The sequence below is a fragment of the Gracilinanus agilis genome, chromosome 4 (genome assembly GCF_016433145.1).
Source record: "Gracilinanus agilis isolate LMUSP501 chromosome 4, AgileGrace, whole genome shotgun sequence".
NCBI lineage: Eukaryota > Metazoa > Chordata > Mammalia > Didelphimorphia > Didelphidae > Gracilinanus > Gracilinanus agilis.
Genome location: NC_058133.1, coordinates 520,702,811 through 520,721,375, shown reverse-complemented (window position 1 = coordinate 520,721,375; position 18,565 = coordinate 520,702,811). Strand labels below are relative to the sequence as shown.

Sequence of the window (18,565 nt, the reverse complement as noted above, 5' to 3'; positions counted from 1 at the left end):
CTCTCTCTCTCTCTCTCTCTCTCTCTCTCTCTCTCTCTCTCTCTCTCTCTCTTTCTGTCTCTCTCTCTTTCTTCCTTTCTCAAAAGAGAAGAGGGGTGTAATTGGGACTAAGTGATTTACCCTCCATCCACTAAGCCACCTCTCTGCCCCTGGTTCCTACTTTCAAGGATCAGGTTAGGGCTAGAAGTTTATCCCTTTGGAAATCCGACCTGGAAGGACAGAAGAATTCTGATGGGAGGCCATAGTCTGTGGGGTTTGGAAAAATGGAGATATGTCAGGCAGACGATTTAGGGTCTAGGGTGACTAACTCAGGAGAAGAGATGTTGCTCTTCAGGCAGTGCCAACTAAGTGCCCAATACATAGTAGACGCTTAATAAACCCCCATTGGCCAAAGTGGGGCTGCCTTCCAATCTGCAAGAGATTTCAAAAATTGAGAGGAATTAATCCGGAGTCCCAGGCAGAGTTCCTGGCAACATCAGTTGCATGTTGAGGGCAGTGGGTGGGCAGGACAACACCCTATAGGTGGGTAGAATCCCAGGGAGGGCATTTGGGAGAGACCTGCAGGGCTTAGCATGGAGTCAGGAGACAAAGGAAGAGAAGGCTTGCTGGGCAGGAGACATGATGGGGATGCCCATAGCTCATTCCTTCTAAGGAGCCTTGAATGCCAGTCCAAGCATCCTAATGAATTTCATGTATTCTAAGCACACTGTGTGCCATCTCACAGCCGCTTTTCTTTAAAGAACATAGAAACAAGGAAGAGAATGGCTTTATTGTGGAAGGGAAGTGATAAAAGACGCCAGAACACAGGCAATGAGCCCCAGGAGTGGGGATGAGGGCTTCCTGCTGCCTTTGTGCTCCCTGGCGGAGTCCAGGCGTCCAGTCCTTTTGCTGCCATTTCCCTATTAGTAAAGACCAGGAAGGAAGAGTTGGGTGAATAACTGGGGGTGGGGGCGAGGGGGTTATCTGATCTCATGGTTTATCCCAGGATGTCTGGGTAAGAAATGGAAGCCAGTGGAGGCGGAGCCCCAGCACCGAGGACCAAGAAGGCAAACCGCAACATGTGGGCTCCAGGGAGGTCAGCCATTCACAGCTTCAGGATCACATGGGATGACGTTGGCCAAGTGCTTGGCACAGCGCCTGGCCTGAGCTAAGTGGAAATGCTTGTTCTCTCCCCCCTTGGTTCATTGGCAGCCAGGGGCAGGCTTCTACCTGAGGGAGGAGAGAAGAAAGTTGGCCAGACCATTGTTCCAGGATGGTCCTGCCTCTTCCTTGGGGATTCCATGGGCATCAAGGAGGCCAGAGGCAGTGGGGAAACCCAGGGGCCAAGCCCCATGGAAGTGGAGAAGCCAAATATTTTTGAGTGTCAGGTTCACCGAGAAATGAAATGAAGGAATGCCAGAGGCTTAGGCAAGGGGAGGGGGGCTTTACATCTACAAACGCTTAGTTACTAATTAGAACAAAATGGCCCTCGGGAGCCCAGAGAGCTTGAGTGACTTGCTTGGGGCAAAGGAAAGGGCATAGTCTAGGCAAGAGTCACAGGAAAGGGAGAGAGGGGGCAGCATTTCCTTCCTTTCTCTCTCTCTCTCTCTCTCTCTCTCTCTCTCTCTCTCTCTCTCTCTCTCTCTCTCATCAAGATTGCCCTGATTTGATTTTTTTTACAAAACCCTTCCCTCCTGTCTTATAATCTATGCTGTAAATTGGCTTCAAGGAAGAAGAGTGATAAGGGCTGGGCAATGGGGGTCACAAGTGACTTGCCCAGGGTCACACAGCTAGGAAGTGTCTGAAGTCAAATTTGAACCCAGGACCTCCCATCTCAATCCACTGAGCCACCCGGAAGCTCCCTGGATGTTTATTTTAGCCGGCTCACACCCAGGAGCACCCAGCCTCCACAGAAGCCTCCGCTTTCTATGGCAAACACTAAATGCTTTTTGATTCATTCGTTCACTCTGGGATTCTTTCTGAGCTGTCCTGGGGGCCAGGGCACACAGGCTGTTGGAATGCCATTCCCTGGGTGACCAGAACCAGGTCCAGGTGACCTAGGTGGCTCTGGGTGGCCTCACCCATGGGAGACTTGTCATAGACATGTGGATGGGAGCTGATGGTCCGTTGAATGCTGTTCCAGAGGATCCTGGGTCTGTGCCACCTTGGTTAGAGCCTTGGGGATGTGTCTGGCTGTGAAATGTGTGGGGGAGCGTGTCTGCACGGAGGTGGGCAATCCCTTTGTCTAGCCTGAGCGTGGGATGAAGAGTAAGGAGTCACAGATTCAGGAGAGACAAGGGTGGAGGAGAGGAAGCCCCTTGGGGCCAGAGCCATGAGCCCCAGCTTTGAACTCTAGCTCCTCTTTTTTAACTCACTGTGGATTGTTGGGTCAGTTACTTACACTCTTCAAGCCTTGCTTTCCTCATTTGGAAAAGAGGTCTATGATTGCCTCCCAGAATGCACAGAATTCAAAGCTAAGCAGGACCTTGGAGCTCCTCTGTGCCATCTCTCCTCGTTTTACAGTAGATGAGGAAACTGAGATCCAGTAAAGTCAGGCCCTCCTTATCCAAGCAGTGTACTAGCTAGGCAGTCAGTTATTGCTCAGTCATTTCTCAGTCACGTTGGGCTCTTCCTAAGCCCATTTGGATTGTTCTTGGCAAAGATCCTGGCGCACTTGGCCATTTCCTTCCTCGTGGGAGCTGATGCCATCACCAAATGAAATAGCAAAGAGGACGAGGGCCCAGGATGGAGCCCTTTGGAACACCTCTGGTTAGTGGGGTCACTTGGAGGAAGATCCAGCTCAGAAGGTGAGAAAGAATGGTCAGATAGGGAAAGGGGAACCAAGAGAGCCAATGGGAGCCTGGAGAGAAGAGGGCAGCCAGGACAAGATGGTGGCCGAGAGCCAAAGGCTGCAGGAAGTCAGAAAGCGTTCAGGTAGCATGAAGCACTTGGGTAACTGGAAGCTGGTATTATCAGTACAATTCGTGTCTTGGGCCTGGACTTCCATCCAGCCTCCCTCCAGCTCTCTCCCTGACTTTAGTGTCTCAGAGCCCACTAGTCTTGTTCAGTTGGGGTGATGTTTAGACAGGGGGGTGTAGAGGAAATAGTGGTGTGAAAATGCCTCCTTCTCCTGCCTTCAATCCTGAAAGTGCGGCCCATTCACGATTTCTCCCACTCTTCCTGGAGGCTAAATGCCAAGACATTCAACCGAGTCCACTTACCTGTTCTTGCTACTCAAAGAGATTGTATCTATTCCGATAGTCTTGCCGTCTTCTGCTTCTGGCAGGAAACAGCCGCACGTCTCTTATACCTTCGAGAGAGAGTGGAGACACCTAAGTCTTGCTCCTCCTGGGGTTTGAGTGGGAGGAATTTCAGCTGGGCTTTGAGTGTTGGCGATGCATTTAGCGTATTCTGTCCTCCACGGGACGACTTTGGGGGGTGGGGGGAACGGCTCCTCTCACACATCGTGTTCTCAACTGGCTTTTTAGAGGTTCACCTTTCATTCGGATAATTCCTACAACTTGACTTAAAGTGCTATGAAAACGTGAGTTATCACTAACCTTAGCGTTACTGCCTTTGGAGCCAGAGACCTGGGTTCTAATCTGATTCTGTGATCACTATTACCACCCCCAAATGGCCCCAGGTAAGTGGATTTGAGGGACGTCAGAGGAGAAAGAACGAGGGGGCTCGGGGGCAGCCCGACCGGTATTCTGAGTGTGGTGCCTCTTTATGGTTCTACTCTTCCATATAGAGCAGTCTGGGGCCGAGGTAAGCTTGTTTTGATCAGAATGCTAAGAGAAATGGTCACTCTGGATCACTGTTCTGACACACGTGTTGCCTGGTGAAGTGACACGAGCACCAGAAATTTTATGATGAAGGCACGTGTGTAGTTTATCTGATTATGGAATGAAGTTGAGAACTTGTTGACTAACCATAAGCTAAGACGAGGCTCAGAAAAGACCCAGAGTGGGAATCTAGAAAGAGAAAGGCGGATGGAGAGGTAGAGCTTGACTTGAGAACTGTCTCCGCTAAGTTTGAAGCCGGGAGTGATGGATACTAAAGCTGCCGTTCAAGAGGACGTCCTAGAAAGAGCAGGAGTAGCATGGAAACGGAGAACTGGTGAATGGGCTGATTTCAGCCCGCTTCAGCTCAGCAGTGGAGGCATTTGTTTAGCAGAGAAGTTACATTCCCTTCAGAACTTTTATGGGCTGTTCCTGAGGACTCTGAGGTTGACAGTTCCAGCCCCGTGAGCTCCCCTAAGCACGTAGCTTTTCTTCAGTCGTGGGTCTCTCGTCAGGTTTCCACATGTATCCATTCCCCCCACTGATCCTGAATAGATTGGGGGGAGAGCATGAGTGAGATGGAAGTGTGAACTATGATCTGGTTTTTTTGCTTCATTAATTTTAATAAATTGAACATATCAACAATAGTATGTAACAGTGTTATGTTGTTATTTCTTATGCCTTGCTTATGCTCTCCAGGTGCCATCACTGCAAGTGACTGGTTTGTGAAAATGGAGTCCTACTGATAGGGGCTCAAGAACTGAAGGGAGAGTATAGTCTCCCCCTCCCCCCCAACAGGAATATGCCTAGAATTCTGGGAGAGTCTGAATGCAACCCTGATGGTGGCTCTTCTCTGGGAACCTGGGAATGCCAGTGGGAGAGCAGGATGGAGTGGGAGAACCAGCTTGGAAGATGAGAGCAGGTGTCCACATACCCCGCATGACAGACATCACGCAGGGCCAAGCTGCCATTTGGACTAACGCCCTGGGAACTCATCTCCTTTGGCTCCAAAGGCAGCCGCCGCCTTTGCCCACGTCCCACTTTGGCCAAGTTTCATTCCGGTAGATCTAAGGTGGCTCCCTTCAGTGAATCATAAAGCTAATCCGGGCCATCCTTTTCCTCTCAGGCTTGTTGGCAGTTTGTCAATTAGTGTAAGGGCTTCCTGACATTCAGGGACGTCCCCATCCATCAGAGGGATGGCCGGGCACGCTGGGAGAGCAGAGCACAGAGTCACTTACCCATAGACCTCTGATAAAGGGGTTCACTTCTTGATTCGTTGCTGTCTGTATCTGCAAAATAGAGTCAGAGTGGATAAAATGCTCTATGGAAAGTGCTTTAGAGACCCAAAGAAGGTGCTCTACAAACGTGAGGGGTGATGATGATCCGGTGTAGACTAGACCCCACGCCTGGGAAATCCCTTCTGATCCCCGCATTCTGGGATTTGGTGATTTTGCATGCCGAGGAAACGCGTTTTGGAGTCCCCCTCCAGAGTGGCAAGGACACAGGGGTCTCCTGGAGACCGTCCCCGCGTGGGTCCCCAGATCCTGCTTACCTCTCATGTAATAGCTTCTCCAGTTGGACAGGCCCAGTCTGCTCCCGAAGATCTAGATGAAGGGCCAATGACACAGAGGGAAGAGAGAGACACACAAGCATTAAGAGTGAGCCAGCAAGGCCGTCCCAGGCTGCAGGAGGCCTTTGGGGAGCCAAGGCAGATGCTGATGATGGAGCCCTTTAACAGACACCAGCCAGCAGCCCTCTTCTCTTCAAGAATTCGAGTTTTCCCTGGCGAGGGTCTCTTCCTCTGTGATGAAGGCCCAAACCTCATCAGCTGAGTGTGTGTGTTCTGGAGGAGGGGACGCAAGTTAAGAATCAGCCGCCCCCCTGTGGCCCACGTGAGGTGAGCCGTTTCAGAGCTGGCCAAGGGAGTCCTGGAGCAGCAGAGGGACAGCCCCTCACAGGACTCAGTCTACAGGCAGCCATCAAGCAGTTAGGCCCAAGCCCCCAGGCCACGAGGAGGCTGCAGAGGCGCCCTGAGGCTTCATTACTGACTCCTTCTGCCCGGCCCCAGGGTACAGAACCAGAACCAGTGGAGAGAACCACAGAGACCAAGCTAGGCCGGATACCATCATCAAGAAGAGGTTTGTGACCACTGGAGCTGCCCCAAAGTGGCCTGGACACGGAGGATCTTTGGGCAGAGGCTGGTGGTGACCAGGAATTCTGTGGGATCCAGAAAGGACCCGAGGCACTGGCATCTCTGCCTAGTAAGGACTGCTCCCCAGACAACAGAGACGCGTTCTCTGCCATGCTCAGCCTGGGCATATGACGGCCATGCCAATGCATAATGAGCCGTAATAGCTGTAGAACTGGGGAATGAATCATACTCTTGTGTTCAGGTGCCCTTTAGGTAGAGGTGAGTTAAGCCTGAGGTCAATAAGCAAAATGGGGTTGGGAGGAAAGAAGACTGTGTAGCCTGAGTGTGAAGTCTTGTAGTGGGGGATGGGCTTGGTTGGGTTTTGGCCTGTGATCTTGCTGTCTGTGGTGGGTTTTCAGAGTGAAATGGGCCAATAAGAATTTATATGGGTCCAACTCCATGGCATTTCCAACCTGGTGACCCCAAAGAGGGTGGGCCGGGAGTCCTACCATGCCTGGTCTCTACCCATTTAATTTACCCAATTGTGTTCATCACAGCACTTTTCTGCCCATGGGAGAGGTGAAAAGCCTACATGGTGCTAAGTGAAGAATACAGCGTGCTGGCTCACCTCTTCACTGCTACTGGAATCAGAGCTGGAGAAGGCGGGATGGCAACGGACCCACACGTTCTGCACCTGCTCAGCGGAGATCTGTATGGTGCTTCTGCAGGATGCTGTTGGCTGTCAAGCAGGGACAGAAAAGGGGTTGGTCCTTGAACTTTGTGACTCTAAGAAAAGAAGGGAAGCCATTTCCAGAAAGCCTATGCTAGCCACAAGGCTGAAGCCGTAGTAAGGAAGATGCTCCCGTCTAAGCTGGCTCTGCTGCTGACTGTCCAGATTGTTCAGACTTTCCCTTAACCAGATCCCTGTTCTGCCACCTTACCCAGGTATCCCTCCAATTTCAACTTCTTTTATGTATTGTCATCTTCTGTTGGAAGGGAAGCTCCTTGAGGGTAAAAATTGTCTTTATTACTTACATTTGTATTTCCCATACTTGGGACAGTGCCTGCCATATAGCAAGTACTTGATAGAGGCGCTGTCTATGTACGTACGTAAGTACGTATACGTATGTATGTATGTATGTATGTATGTGTCTGTCTGTCTGTCTATCCATCTATCTATCTATCCCTCTGTCTGTCCATCTATCTATCTATCTATCCATCTATCTATCTATATCTATCTATCCATCCATCCATCTGTCTGTCCATCCATCCATCCATCTATATCTATCTATCTATCTATCTATCTATCTATCTATCTATCTATCTATCTATCTATCTATGTCTGTCTATCTATCTATCTATCTATCTATCTATCTATCTATCTATCTATCTCTATCTATTGGAGGGGGTGATGAATCCACCAACCAACAAGTGTTTCCACTGTCTGATAGTTTGCCCAGCCCTTTGCTGGTCAAACGTGATTATTCAGAACAGCACAACATAAATGTGAAGAGAACAGTGACTCTGAAATTGCTAAAATGCTAGACTACTTTCTCTGAGTGAGTCAGAACTCATGACGATGGACTAACTGGCTTCAAAAAGTAGCCTGACGTGCTGAGTTGTTGGTGTGGTGGAGAGTTTGGGACTCATTGGGCACAAGGGCCACCCAGGGGTAAGGCAGTCCCTCATGCTTCACAGTGGTACCATGGAGGGCTTGTGGTATGTGTGAGCATATATATGTCATCCCCCTGGACCATGATAATAGCCGAATCTCCACCTAGTGTCTAAGACTTTCTTATTCCTAGGATGTGGCAGTGTAGACAACAGCTGAACTTCCATCCATGTATTCTTCTAGCCTCCAGCCCCTCTCCCAGTTGAGCTGCCTTTGCTTTCAGCTATTTGGGTGTCTTGCTTCTTGTGGGTACAATTTTGAGTCTACAAAGAACAGTATTTGTCAGCAGGACAGAGTTGGCCAAAGGAGGCCATGGGACGAGTTGGCTCACCACGTAGTAGCCCCTTTTGAAATCACAGGTGCTCGGCGGGTTTCCAGACTCTTTCCTACACTCAGTCTCACGGATTCTGAAGTCGATGTCCATACTCAGATCATTCTCATTCATGAAGTTGACCTTTGTGGAAGGGAATCGTAAACAAAGCCGTGTAGTGAGTGTGGGTGAGCTCATTATTGTCCTCAGATGACTGGATGCATCCACACTGCCTACCTTTCTTCCTCTCCCTGGGACACTGCATTTATTTTGCTCTTCTTATATGTATGTGTGCTGTGTCCCCAGAAAGACCACAAGCTCCCTGAGGCCAGTGACTGTCTCTTTGTTTTTGTTTCCCCTGTCAATGGCTGACACATTGTCATTCAGTCACATCCAGCCCTCTGTGATCCCAGGGACCATCCCACGCCAATGTCGTCCAGGGTGTTTTCTTGGCAAAGATACTGGAGAGGTTTGCCATGTCCTTCTCTAGTGGATTAAGGCAAACAGAGGCTAAGTGACTTGCCTGGAGACATAGAGCTAGTAAGTGTTGTAAGGGGTGAAAAGGGGTTTTGATTGGGTGAATGTTAAAAGGTTTGGTTGCCAGGGAATTGAACAATTATCAATCCCCAGTTAAAGAATAACCTCAAGTCAAAATGACTTTTATGGAAGTTTATTTACAAATGAGAAGAGAGAGAAATTAAGAAATTTAGAGAGAGGATAAGGTAAGATAATTAACCTGACGAATTGAATAATTCGCTTAGGTCCTTGGTTTAAGCCAAGCAGATCTAACTAGTCCTCAATTGGAAAATGGACAAGCCTTGAGCTGAGGGCCGAGGCCCAAAGGCCCCAGAGGCGTATGAAGCAAAAGCTTCAGTCACAGAGTCTCTTTTGAAAGGGAAGTTCCTTAAGGGAAGTTCAGGAAGATTTAGTCTTTATACTCACCACATGGAATTCCAAGGTCTCAGGGTCCCAGTCCAGGGCTCTTCCATGTCCAAGCAAGAATCAGAAGATAAGCTGAACTCACTCAACTCTCTTTTTAAAGGGGCCCCTTTTGTGTCACTTCCTGTGCCTTCCTCTTAGTTTACATGCCCGATCACAACAGATGCTTTTCTTAGGACTGCCCAGGAGGCAGTCAATTCTGATTTGTCACTCACTCTAGCACACGTGGGTTACATACCTCCCATCTTGTGAGTTAAGTGGAGATGTTTTCACCTTTGGTGATTAAATCTAAAGATGGGCAGGGTAGATTTAATCTCATTATCACAGTGTCTGAGGCTAGTTTTGAACTCTTGTCTTCCTGACTCCAGGCTCAGTGCTCTATCCACTGAACCACCTAGTTGTCTCACATAGAAGACTCTTAATGAATGCCTGTTGATGAGTTGTTGTATTGTGCAAACCAGCTAATGATTCCCTGGAGAATAGTCAAGTTGCACATTTACAGAGCAATCTGAGTCTCTGCATTATCCATCCCCACCTCGTTGGCTCTCTGCTATACCCAGGCCATTTTGTCTGTGACCTTAAGGAGCATTTCTCCCTTGCCAGCAGGAGAAGAAGCGTTCTGAGAGTACTTACGGGCCTTTTGATTTTCAGTAATTTTTTTCAGACCTTCCAGTGAGGAAACTCCTCCAACAGGCAGATCAATCCCAGTTGTTTTAGTGAGGCTCTTCCAGAGCTACCTGGGACATGGGGAGGCTTGTTGGGAGCCACTCAGAGAAAGAGGGTCTTTTAATAGGATCTCTTATCTGGACCCAATCAAGATCAACACAGTTTCGGCAAAGCACTGCGTTTGGGTTCATGGCCTGATTTTCAGGCCACAGAATGGATGAGTTATTCAAAAATTTTTTACCTCTTTCTGTGACTTCTATTATTATTGAAAGCATTAGAATCTAATTTTTTAGGATAGCCTCAAGTTTTATAGAAAGCCTCTAAGTATCCTATAGTAAACCAGCATTTAATGAGTTAACAGCCCTTTTCCTCAGCCAAGAATAACAGAAATTAAGCAGAAGCTGCTTGTATCTTTTTCTTTCTATTTCAGATGTCCCAAGGACACTGTAAGGTAGATCCAGACAAATTCCACTCTCACTTAGGTATTTTCCAATGACAAAATACACCCCACAATCTTAAAGGCTTATTCTTCAATATACCTTTCGAAATATGGAAGATTTTTACTAAAATAACTATTAGATAACATGAGACTCATTTTTTAACCTTGGACCTTGTCTCATCCGGGCATAATCTTCATGAGAGAAATTTTTTGTAAGCTATATACCAATCATGATGTAATTCTTTAACTTTGGCTGTAATTTCAATTGTGCTTTTGTAAGAAACTGTGCTTGGAAAATGGTACAAAATAAATAAGGCTCAGAGACTATTTGGAGCAGTCATGAACTAACATATTGGCCTGACAGTTTCCAGCTTCTGCTTCATTCTTTCTCACCTAAACTGTGCACCTTTCCAGACCCCTGGAGCTGCTGGATAGCTTCCAACAGAGGCTGGCTAAGTGACCTATGCAGGATCCTTCAGACAAAGGGGGCTGAGGGAGTGCAAGCCCAACTGTTCTGGCTTTGGAGGCTGACTTTCTGGCCAGTGTCTCAGTCCTTCGGAAAGAGCTGAAATGAGGGTCACTGAAGAGGCTTCCTGATTTGGCTGCTGGGACTGAAGACTTGGGGCCAGTCAGGCAACAGACATTTATTGAACGTCTTCCTGCTCCATTCCAAGCACTGGGATGAGTGCTTGGGACATGAAGCCAGACACCCTCCAGGCTCTTATGTTCTACTGGCAGAGACACAGGCAAAGATCTATGTGGAGCTGCACGAGATAGTGTATGTATGTGATGAAGGGTGATACTGGAGGGAAGCATTGGCAGCTGGAGGGACCAGGAAAGGCTTCCTGCCCAAAGGAAGTTTGGGGCTGGTTCTCGAAGGAAGAAGCCAGGGAAGCTCCGAGGCAGAACTGAGGAGGAGGAGCAGTGCAGGTATGGGGGGTGGCCAGGGCAAAGGCCTGGAAGTGAGAGATGGTGTCTCAATGTTTGAGGAGATGCCTTTCCCTGCACAGGTGACGCCCCATGGCTCTGGTTTCTGAAGTGTTTGGCACTGCAGAATCTCAGAGATGGCAGCGATGTTGTAGAAAGGGCCTTGGATGGGGGGGGGGCAGAGAGCCCCAGCCCCAGCTGGGCAGCTAACTCAAACTCACGGGACCAATCACTTGAGCTCTCTGTCCCCAACTTCCTTATCAATGGAGGAGTTGACTAGACAGACTCTCCCAGCTCTGACCTTCTGGTCCACAACTCAGTCTCTTTCAGGAGTCTCTTCTACAGCCCCCTGACTTCTGTTGGAGTAACTCTAGTGGCAGGGGCCTCTCTCTCTCAAGGAAACTTGAATTTCTTAAGTTTAATTTTTGGACACTTTTAACTACCAGAAAAATCTTCCTCGCACCAACTGCTCACTGCTCCCGTTCACTGCAATTTCAACCCATTGGCTGAGAGCTGCCCTCTAGAGCCACCCAGATTCAGCCTGACCACTGTGGCATCTCCACCAGGAGAAGGAGAAGATTATGGGGCAATAAAGACTGCAGGATGGTAAGGGGGAGTGTAAAGGAAAGTATGACATCAACGATAAGCTTTCTATAACCCGAGACACAAGAGCTGGGCCTGCAGTTTGGCATGATTGAACCTCAAATAAGAGATAGCCTACTGTTGTGGATGAGGAGCTGACCATGGGGTCTTGCTCCAGGCCCCTTTCTGAGATGAAGGGGCCATTCGCCCTGGTGGAGGAGGCTCTCCACTGGGTGCTCACTCCATTGAGGTAATCCCAAGGCCCATTCCCTCCCCACTGCCCCAAACCATAATCAGAGGCTGCTCTGGTTTTAAACTGAGCGTTAAAAATTGAGCAAAAGGAAACTGGGGTGCAGGGAGCCACTTTGCCAAAATGCCAAGTCAAACAAAGCACCTGAAGCTATCCGCTTACCCTTTTAACGGAGCTCTTGTAGGCCCTGAACAAGTTTGGGCTTTGGGACTGGGCATTCACCTTTGCCACCGAGGCCTCGAGAGCTTCCCTCATCACAGCTGGGTCGTAGTCATACACGGGGAAACCTGAACCATGGAGAGATGCAGGACCTCATGAAGATGGGGAATCCCTGGCCGTGAAGATGCAGCTGCTACCAGCCCGGGGGCTTACCTGAGCAAGCCCAGATGTTCAGCGCAAGAGTGACTATGCCCAGGACCTCCATGAGCACCGTCGTTCCAGGCCTCGTAAGTCAGATCCAGCGCCGAGAGGGGTTTTCCTAGGGCCTTCCCGAGCTTGGTCTTTCTGGGGACTAATGTGTCCTGCGCGATGGAGGACTTTGCCTAGGGCCGCGGGCACCTCTTTTCAACAAACAGAAACCATTGACCCAGGAGCAAATATTTGCTGCCAAATTTTACTCCATGAAAGTGTTACAGTATGGAGTGGCCTTTGGAGTTTAGACCTCCAAGGGAGAATTCAGCAGCTCCCTGACATAACCCAGGAACCAAGGACAATAGCGGAGATTTAAGATGCCCCGCTGAGAACTGGAAGAAAACACAGAGGCCGACTGGTCGAAGTCTAATGTCCTCGTTTACTGATGAGGAAACTGAGGCCCAGAGATAAGCTGCTGACTCAGTGTCACCCAAAACATTAGTGTTGGAGGCAGAATTGGAACCCAGGTCCTCTGACACCAGGACCATTGTTTTTTCCCGTGGTATCAGTCTCCCCTCCTGTATTAATGTTTGCTTCCATGCCGCTACTTTGGTGGATGGGGAAGCAGTTGTTGAGAGAATCTTGTCACTGAAGCCCTCCTTAGTGGCTTCATCCTGGTGTGGATCCTTGAAGGCGATGCCAGAAGGAAGCGATGTGGGAGGAACACAGCCAAGTCTGTAGCAGGGTCTGTCTCACCCCAAGAATGGGAGACTTAAACTCGGTTCAGTCCAAAAGTAAGAAAAGCCCTTTATTTGAGGTAGTGGTGGTTTGGGGTGGTCTAATAGCCTGATGGCTGGTGGGGTAGTCTGGGGTGACTCAGGAAAGCCCAGGGGCGAGGAGAGGAGCCTCTCTGGAGCTGATAGTGTGCATCAAGGTTGGCATTTGGGGAAGGGATGCCATACGTTGGAGAACCACTATAGGCCATGAATTATTTCTAAGAACAATGTCAGCAATTAATGGACCAGAGAAGGCACCCAGCTCATGGCTAGCATAGAACGTTTCTGCTCTGGTACAGAGTGGAGAACAATCTGCAATTCATGCTTGATGAATGCTGAAACTACAGGTTTTGCAGTTGATGTTTGACCAGTGCTGACTAGTGAGAAATGCCAGATTCCAGAGGATGAAGGTCCCGTTCCTATTACTGCCCCTCGCTGCCCGCTGCCAGCCCACCTCACAAGTGACCTCTGACTGGCCCTACCATACTCAAATGGGTTCAAGGGTGGGCCTGATAATTGCCTTGGTATCTTTTATTGAGGACCAGCCATGCCAGGTACAAAGAGATGCAACCTTAGGCACAGAGGAAACTTGCCTAGGGCCACAGAGGTGGTATTTGAACCTGACCTTCCCGGCTCCAAGCCTACAATCCCAGGTACCACACCAAGCTGCCTCAAAGGCATCGGCGGAGAATGGAACACGACCCTCCCATGTAGTTCTGTGAAGGTGTCGCCCCCTCTTTTCTTCTTTCCTGGGACCCTCCAATCTGGCAGACAAATGACTCCAGTTTCCCTCTCTTTTCCATAATGAATAGCTCAGGCTTCTTCCTGGTCTTTTTGGGCTTGTACTGATTCTATTCTCAGTGGCCCTGAATGTTAGATGTCTTCTATGCTGCTTCTTTGGAGGGTGAATGAGGAGAGAAACCTGCTGGCTGTCACCATGTGAATCTCCAGCTCTCTTCCTGATCTTGTTAAGAGCATGGATCCACTTCCCCTGCTCCCCCTGCTCCCTTTCCTCTTTTTATGATTGTATTTGAGAAGGCATAGATTCGCTGTCTTGTGACTCTCTCTGTTGGACGTATGAATCTGGGTATGTCTGAGCTTATGTTGACACAAGCTTTGAAATTCGTAGAACTATTTTGGATTTCTAGATTTTCACTAAACTGTAATTTTGTCAAAGCAGTCCATGGGCTCTTGAGGTTGTTCTGTGATTTACTCATTTTATTTAGATGTTTATGAAGGCATGTACAGGGGAGAGAAAGAGAGAAAGGTTCCCTTGCCTTGCCTTGCCTTGCCTTGCCTTGCCTTGCCTTGCCTTGCCTTCCCTTCCTTTCCCTTCCCTTCCCTTCTCTCCCCCTCTTTTTTTAAACCCTTATCTTCTGTCTGAGAATTAATACTGTGTATTGGTTCCAAGACAGAAGAGTGATATGGGTTAGGCGATGGGGGTTAAGTGACTTGCCCAGGGTCACCCAGCTGGGAAGTGTCTGGGTCCAGATTTGAACCCAGGATGTCCTGTCTCTAGGGCTGACTCTCAATGCACTAAGCTACTCCCTCCTCTCTTTTTTTAAGCGGAGTATCAGCCACTTTTAAAATTAAACTTTTATTTTTCCAGATTACATCAATATAATTTTTAATAATTGTTTTCCGACATGTTGTGATTCAGTCTCCCTCCCTCCAAGATGGCAGGTAATATGTGTAAGGGTGAAAAAGGGGTTTTATGGTTCAATATATTAAAGATGGTCGCCAGAGGATTGAACTATTATCTATCCTCAATTAAGAATAACCTCAAGTCAAAATTGACTTTTATGGGAGTTTATTTACATAAAAAGAAAGAGAGGAAGAAAAAAAGAATCTATCTCACTAATTAATCCAGGTAGATCTTAACCCTCAGCCGAGGGCTAAAGGGCCTGAGGCCCAGAGGGGAACGGAGCAAACTCCACTCACAGAGTCTATAAAAGGAAGTTTCTTAAGTTCAGGAAGGTTCAGTCTTTAAACTCACCACATGGAACAGTCTTGGTCACAAACCAGCAAAGCTCCCTCAGGTCCCCTTCACCAAACCAGAAGCCGCCTCACTCACTCAACTCCCTCTTTTAAAGGGGTCACTTATGAGTCACTTCCAATGCCTTCCCCAAGCCCGCGTGTTCAATCACAATAGACGCTTCCCATAGTAATGATTCTGATTGGTTACTCACTCTAGCACACGTGGGTTAGGACCTCCCAGAATTGGAAGGTGTTCTCACCTTTGGTGATTAAATCTAAAGATGGGCAGTGTAGACTTAATCCAATTATCACATATGCTGTAAGCTGTACATATATATTATCATACATTACGTATTTCCATGTTCATCACATTGTCAAAGAAGATACATTGTTTACAGAAGAGAAGAATTAATGGAGAAAATAAAGTGAAGAATAGTAAGCTTCTCTTGGCATCTAGACAGTTGTTCCTTTCATGGCAGTGGAGAGCCTTTTTCTTCATGAGCTTCTTGGGGTTTCCAGAATCCTTGCTTGGGTGACATTAGTTAAGTCCTTCTCAGTTGAGTATCTTACTTTATTGCTGTTACTGTGTTCAACATTCTGGTTCTGCATCACTTCCTATAAGTCTTCCCAGGACTTTTTGTGATCATCTTTTTTGTCATTTCTCATGGCACAACAGTATTCCATCATACTCATACACCACAATCCGTTCAGCCATTCCCCAATTGATGGGCATCCCTTTAGTTTCCAGTTCTTTGCCACCACAAAAAAAGAGCTGCTGTACATATTTTTGTATAAGTAGGTTCTTTCCCCCTTTCTTTGATCTCTTTGGGATATAGACCTACTAGGGAAATTGCTGGGTTAAAAGGTATGCACTGTTTTATGGCCCTTTGGGTATGGTTCCAGATTGCTCTCCAGGATGGTTGCACCACTTCACAGCTCCACCAACAGTATATTAGTGTCCTCATTTTCCCACATTCCTTCCAACATTTATCATTTCCCTTTTTTGTCATATTAGTTCTTCTGATAGGTGTCAGATGATACCTCAGAGTTGTTTTAATTTGCATCTCTAATTAATAGTGATTTGGAGCATTTTTTCATATGACTAAAGATAGTTTTAAGTTCTTCATTTGAGAACTGCATATTCACATCCTTTGGCCATTTGTCAACTGGGGAATGCGTTGCATTCTTATACATTTTACTCAGTTCTCTATATAGTTGAGAAATAAGGCCTTTGTCAGAGACACTTGCTAAAGATTTTGTTTGTTGTTTGCCTTCTAATCTATGCATTGACTTTATGCAAACCTTTTTTAAATTAAATATAGTAGAAGTTATTTAGTTTACATCTCATAATGTTATCTATGTCATATCTGAACAAAAATTCTTCCCTTATCCATAGTTTTGACAGGCAAACTATTCCACACTTCTCTAATCTGCTTATGGCATCACTCTATTTCTAAATCACACATCCATTTTGACTTTACCTTGCCTAGCTTCTGCCATACCATTTTCCAGTTTTCCCAGGAGTTTTTGTCAAATAGTGAGTTCATCTCCCAAAACTTGGATAGGTCAAATCTCAACTTACTGTGGCCATTTACTACTAGTTATCGAGTGCCTAATCTATTTTACTGATCTGCTACTCTATTTCTTAGCCAGTACCAGATTGCTTTGATGGTTACCACTTTTTAATACAGTTTGAGATCTGGTACAACTAAGGCCCCTCATACATGTTTAATATTAATATCACTTCATTGTCTACAGTACCTTTTATTAATATGTAATTTCCTTACTTATCTCTTTTAATTAAATCAGCTTTCACTTTTGTTATCGGTTGATATCATCATTACTACCCCTGCTTTTTAAACTTCAGATGAATCATAATAGATTCTGTTCCAGCCCTTTACCTTTACATTGTGTAGGTCACCCTGCTTTAAATGTATTTCCTATAGACAATATATTGTGTGATTCTGGCTTTTAATCCACTTTGCTATCCTCTTCCATTTTATGGGTGAGTTCATCCCCATTCACACTCATAGTTATGATTACTGTGTGTTTCTCTCCATTTTATTTTCTCCCATTTATCCTTCTCTTCTTCTCCTTGTTCACAAATGTTTTTACTCCTTTTTGCCATCTCCCTGAGTTCACTGTACCTTTTGTCTGTCCCCCATTTTCTTGCTTTCCTTTAGGGTAAGATAATCTTCTATAGCTGAGTGTGGATGTTATTCCCACTTTGTATCAATTCCAATAGGAGTAAGGTTCAAGCATTGCCTGTCATCCTTCCTCTCATCTTCTGCTCCACTACATTGATTCTTCTGTGCCTCCTCATGTGAGATAATTTGCACCCAGTTTTCCCTCCTTTTCTCTTTTCCCAGTGTATTTATCATATTTCCCCAGTGTATTTATCATATTAAACTTATTCCTTGCTTTCTATTTATGCTTCTGTTCACTGCCTGAAAGGTGATAAAGTTCTTAAGTATTTTCCATACCTTAAGTGTTTTAAGTACTTTAGATACCTTTGGTACTTCATGTATAATTGATATCTTAAATTAAGTATCTTACTTATTATCTTGTGTGGGAATGCAATTACTTTAATCACAATGTTTCCTTTGATTACCTTAAGTATTTTATGTACCTTAAATACCTACTGAGTACAAAGCACTCTGCTGAGTATTGGAGATGCAAAGATATATATAAGGCCTAGATAATACTTGGAGGTTTTCAACACATTTATCTGTGTCCTCCTAGCTTTAGATGTTGGGGTTTTAAAAAATTTGTGTGAGACCAAACAGAAATAAACCAGGGATTATGAATATTTACTAAAAAAACAGACATTTAGATATAATAGATATCTATCTTAGTTGTCACTTTTCCATGCAGGAATGTGATAGGTTCAACAACACTGAGTCCCTTGAATTTGTTTTTTTCTGTTTATCCTTTCATGCTTCTCTTGAGTGTTGAATTTAATAATTGAATTTTTTCTTTTTAGCTCTGGTTATTTCTTCAGGAATGCCTAGAAATCCTCTTTTTCACAATGTGCAATTCTTCCCCTGCTCAGTTTCACTGGGTAGATGATTTTTGGTTGTAGTCCTAAATCTTTTGCCTTCTAAAATATCATGTTCCACACCTTTCTGCCCTTTAATGTAGAAGCTTCTATGTCCTATGTAATCACGTCTATGGCAACATGATACTTAAACTTTTTCCCCCTTGGATGCTTGCAGTATTTTCTCCTTGCCTGGGAATTCTGGAATTATAGTTCTGGAATTTGAAAATTTGTGATCTCTTTCAGGAAATTATTGGTGAATTCTTTCAGATTCTATTTTCTCCTCTTGTTCAACATCAGGAACATTCTCCCTGATAATTTCTTGCAATATGGTGTCCAGGCTTTTTTTTCGATCTCTTGGATCTGTTTTCCAGGCCAATTATTTTTTTTCCAGTGAGATATTTCAGATTTTCTTCTATTTTTTCATTCTTTTGAATTTGTTTTATTGTTTCCTATGGTCTCATGGTGCCATTTGTCCAATTCTAATTTTTAGGGAGCTATTTTCTTGTCTCAGGTTTTGCCCTTCATTTTTTAGGTCTCTTATTTCCTCTCAAAAATTTTCTTCTGTCTTTTATTTGTCTTATCATCTTCTTTTGGAGTTCTTTCAGGAGTTGATTTTGGGCCTGACATTCTTTCATATTTGCCTTTAAGTCATTGCACATTTCCATTTTGGCATTGTTGACCTCTTGTGAGCCTACATTTTGGACTTGTCTTTTGCTGAAATAGTTTTCCAGGATCAGAATTTTT

The 18,565-nt window shown here is 46.0% G+C and overlaps 1 protein-coding gene across 2 annotated transcripts; it reads right to left on the bottom strand.

Annotated features, from left to right (window-relative positions):
* Positions 1 to 33: 33 nt before the first annotated feature.
* On the bottom strand, positions 34 to 12,198 carry SPP2 (secreted phosphoprotein 2). 2 transcript variants are annotated; one of them, XM_044676583.1, is made up of 8 exons: positions 12,050 to 12,198; positions 11,840 to 11,964; positions 7,896 to 8,018; positions 6,521 to 6,631; positions 5,314 to 5,365; positions 5,000 to 5,050; positions 3,201 to 3,289; positions 34 to 411 (listed from the first exon to the last, which is right to left on the bottom strand). In XM_044676583.1, exons 1-7 carry the CDS (start codon positions 12,099 to 12,101, stop codon positions 3,210 to 3,212), a joined length of 594 nt encoding a protein of 197 aa, XP_044532518.1. In that variant the 5' UTR covers positions 12,102 to 12,198; the 3' UTR covers positions 34 to 411; positions 3,201 to 3,209. The 2 variants fall into 2 exon arrangements, with proteins under 2 accessions (XP_044532518.1, XP_044532517.1); XM_044676582.1 differs by lacking the exon at positions 34 to 411 and adding an exon at positions 755 to 899.
* Between the last annotated feature and the right edge of the window lie 6,367 nt (positions 12,199 to 18,565).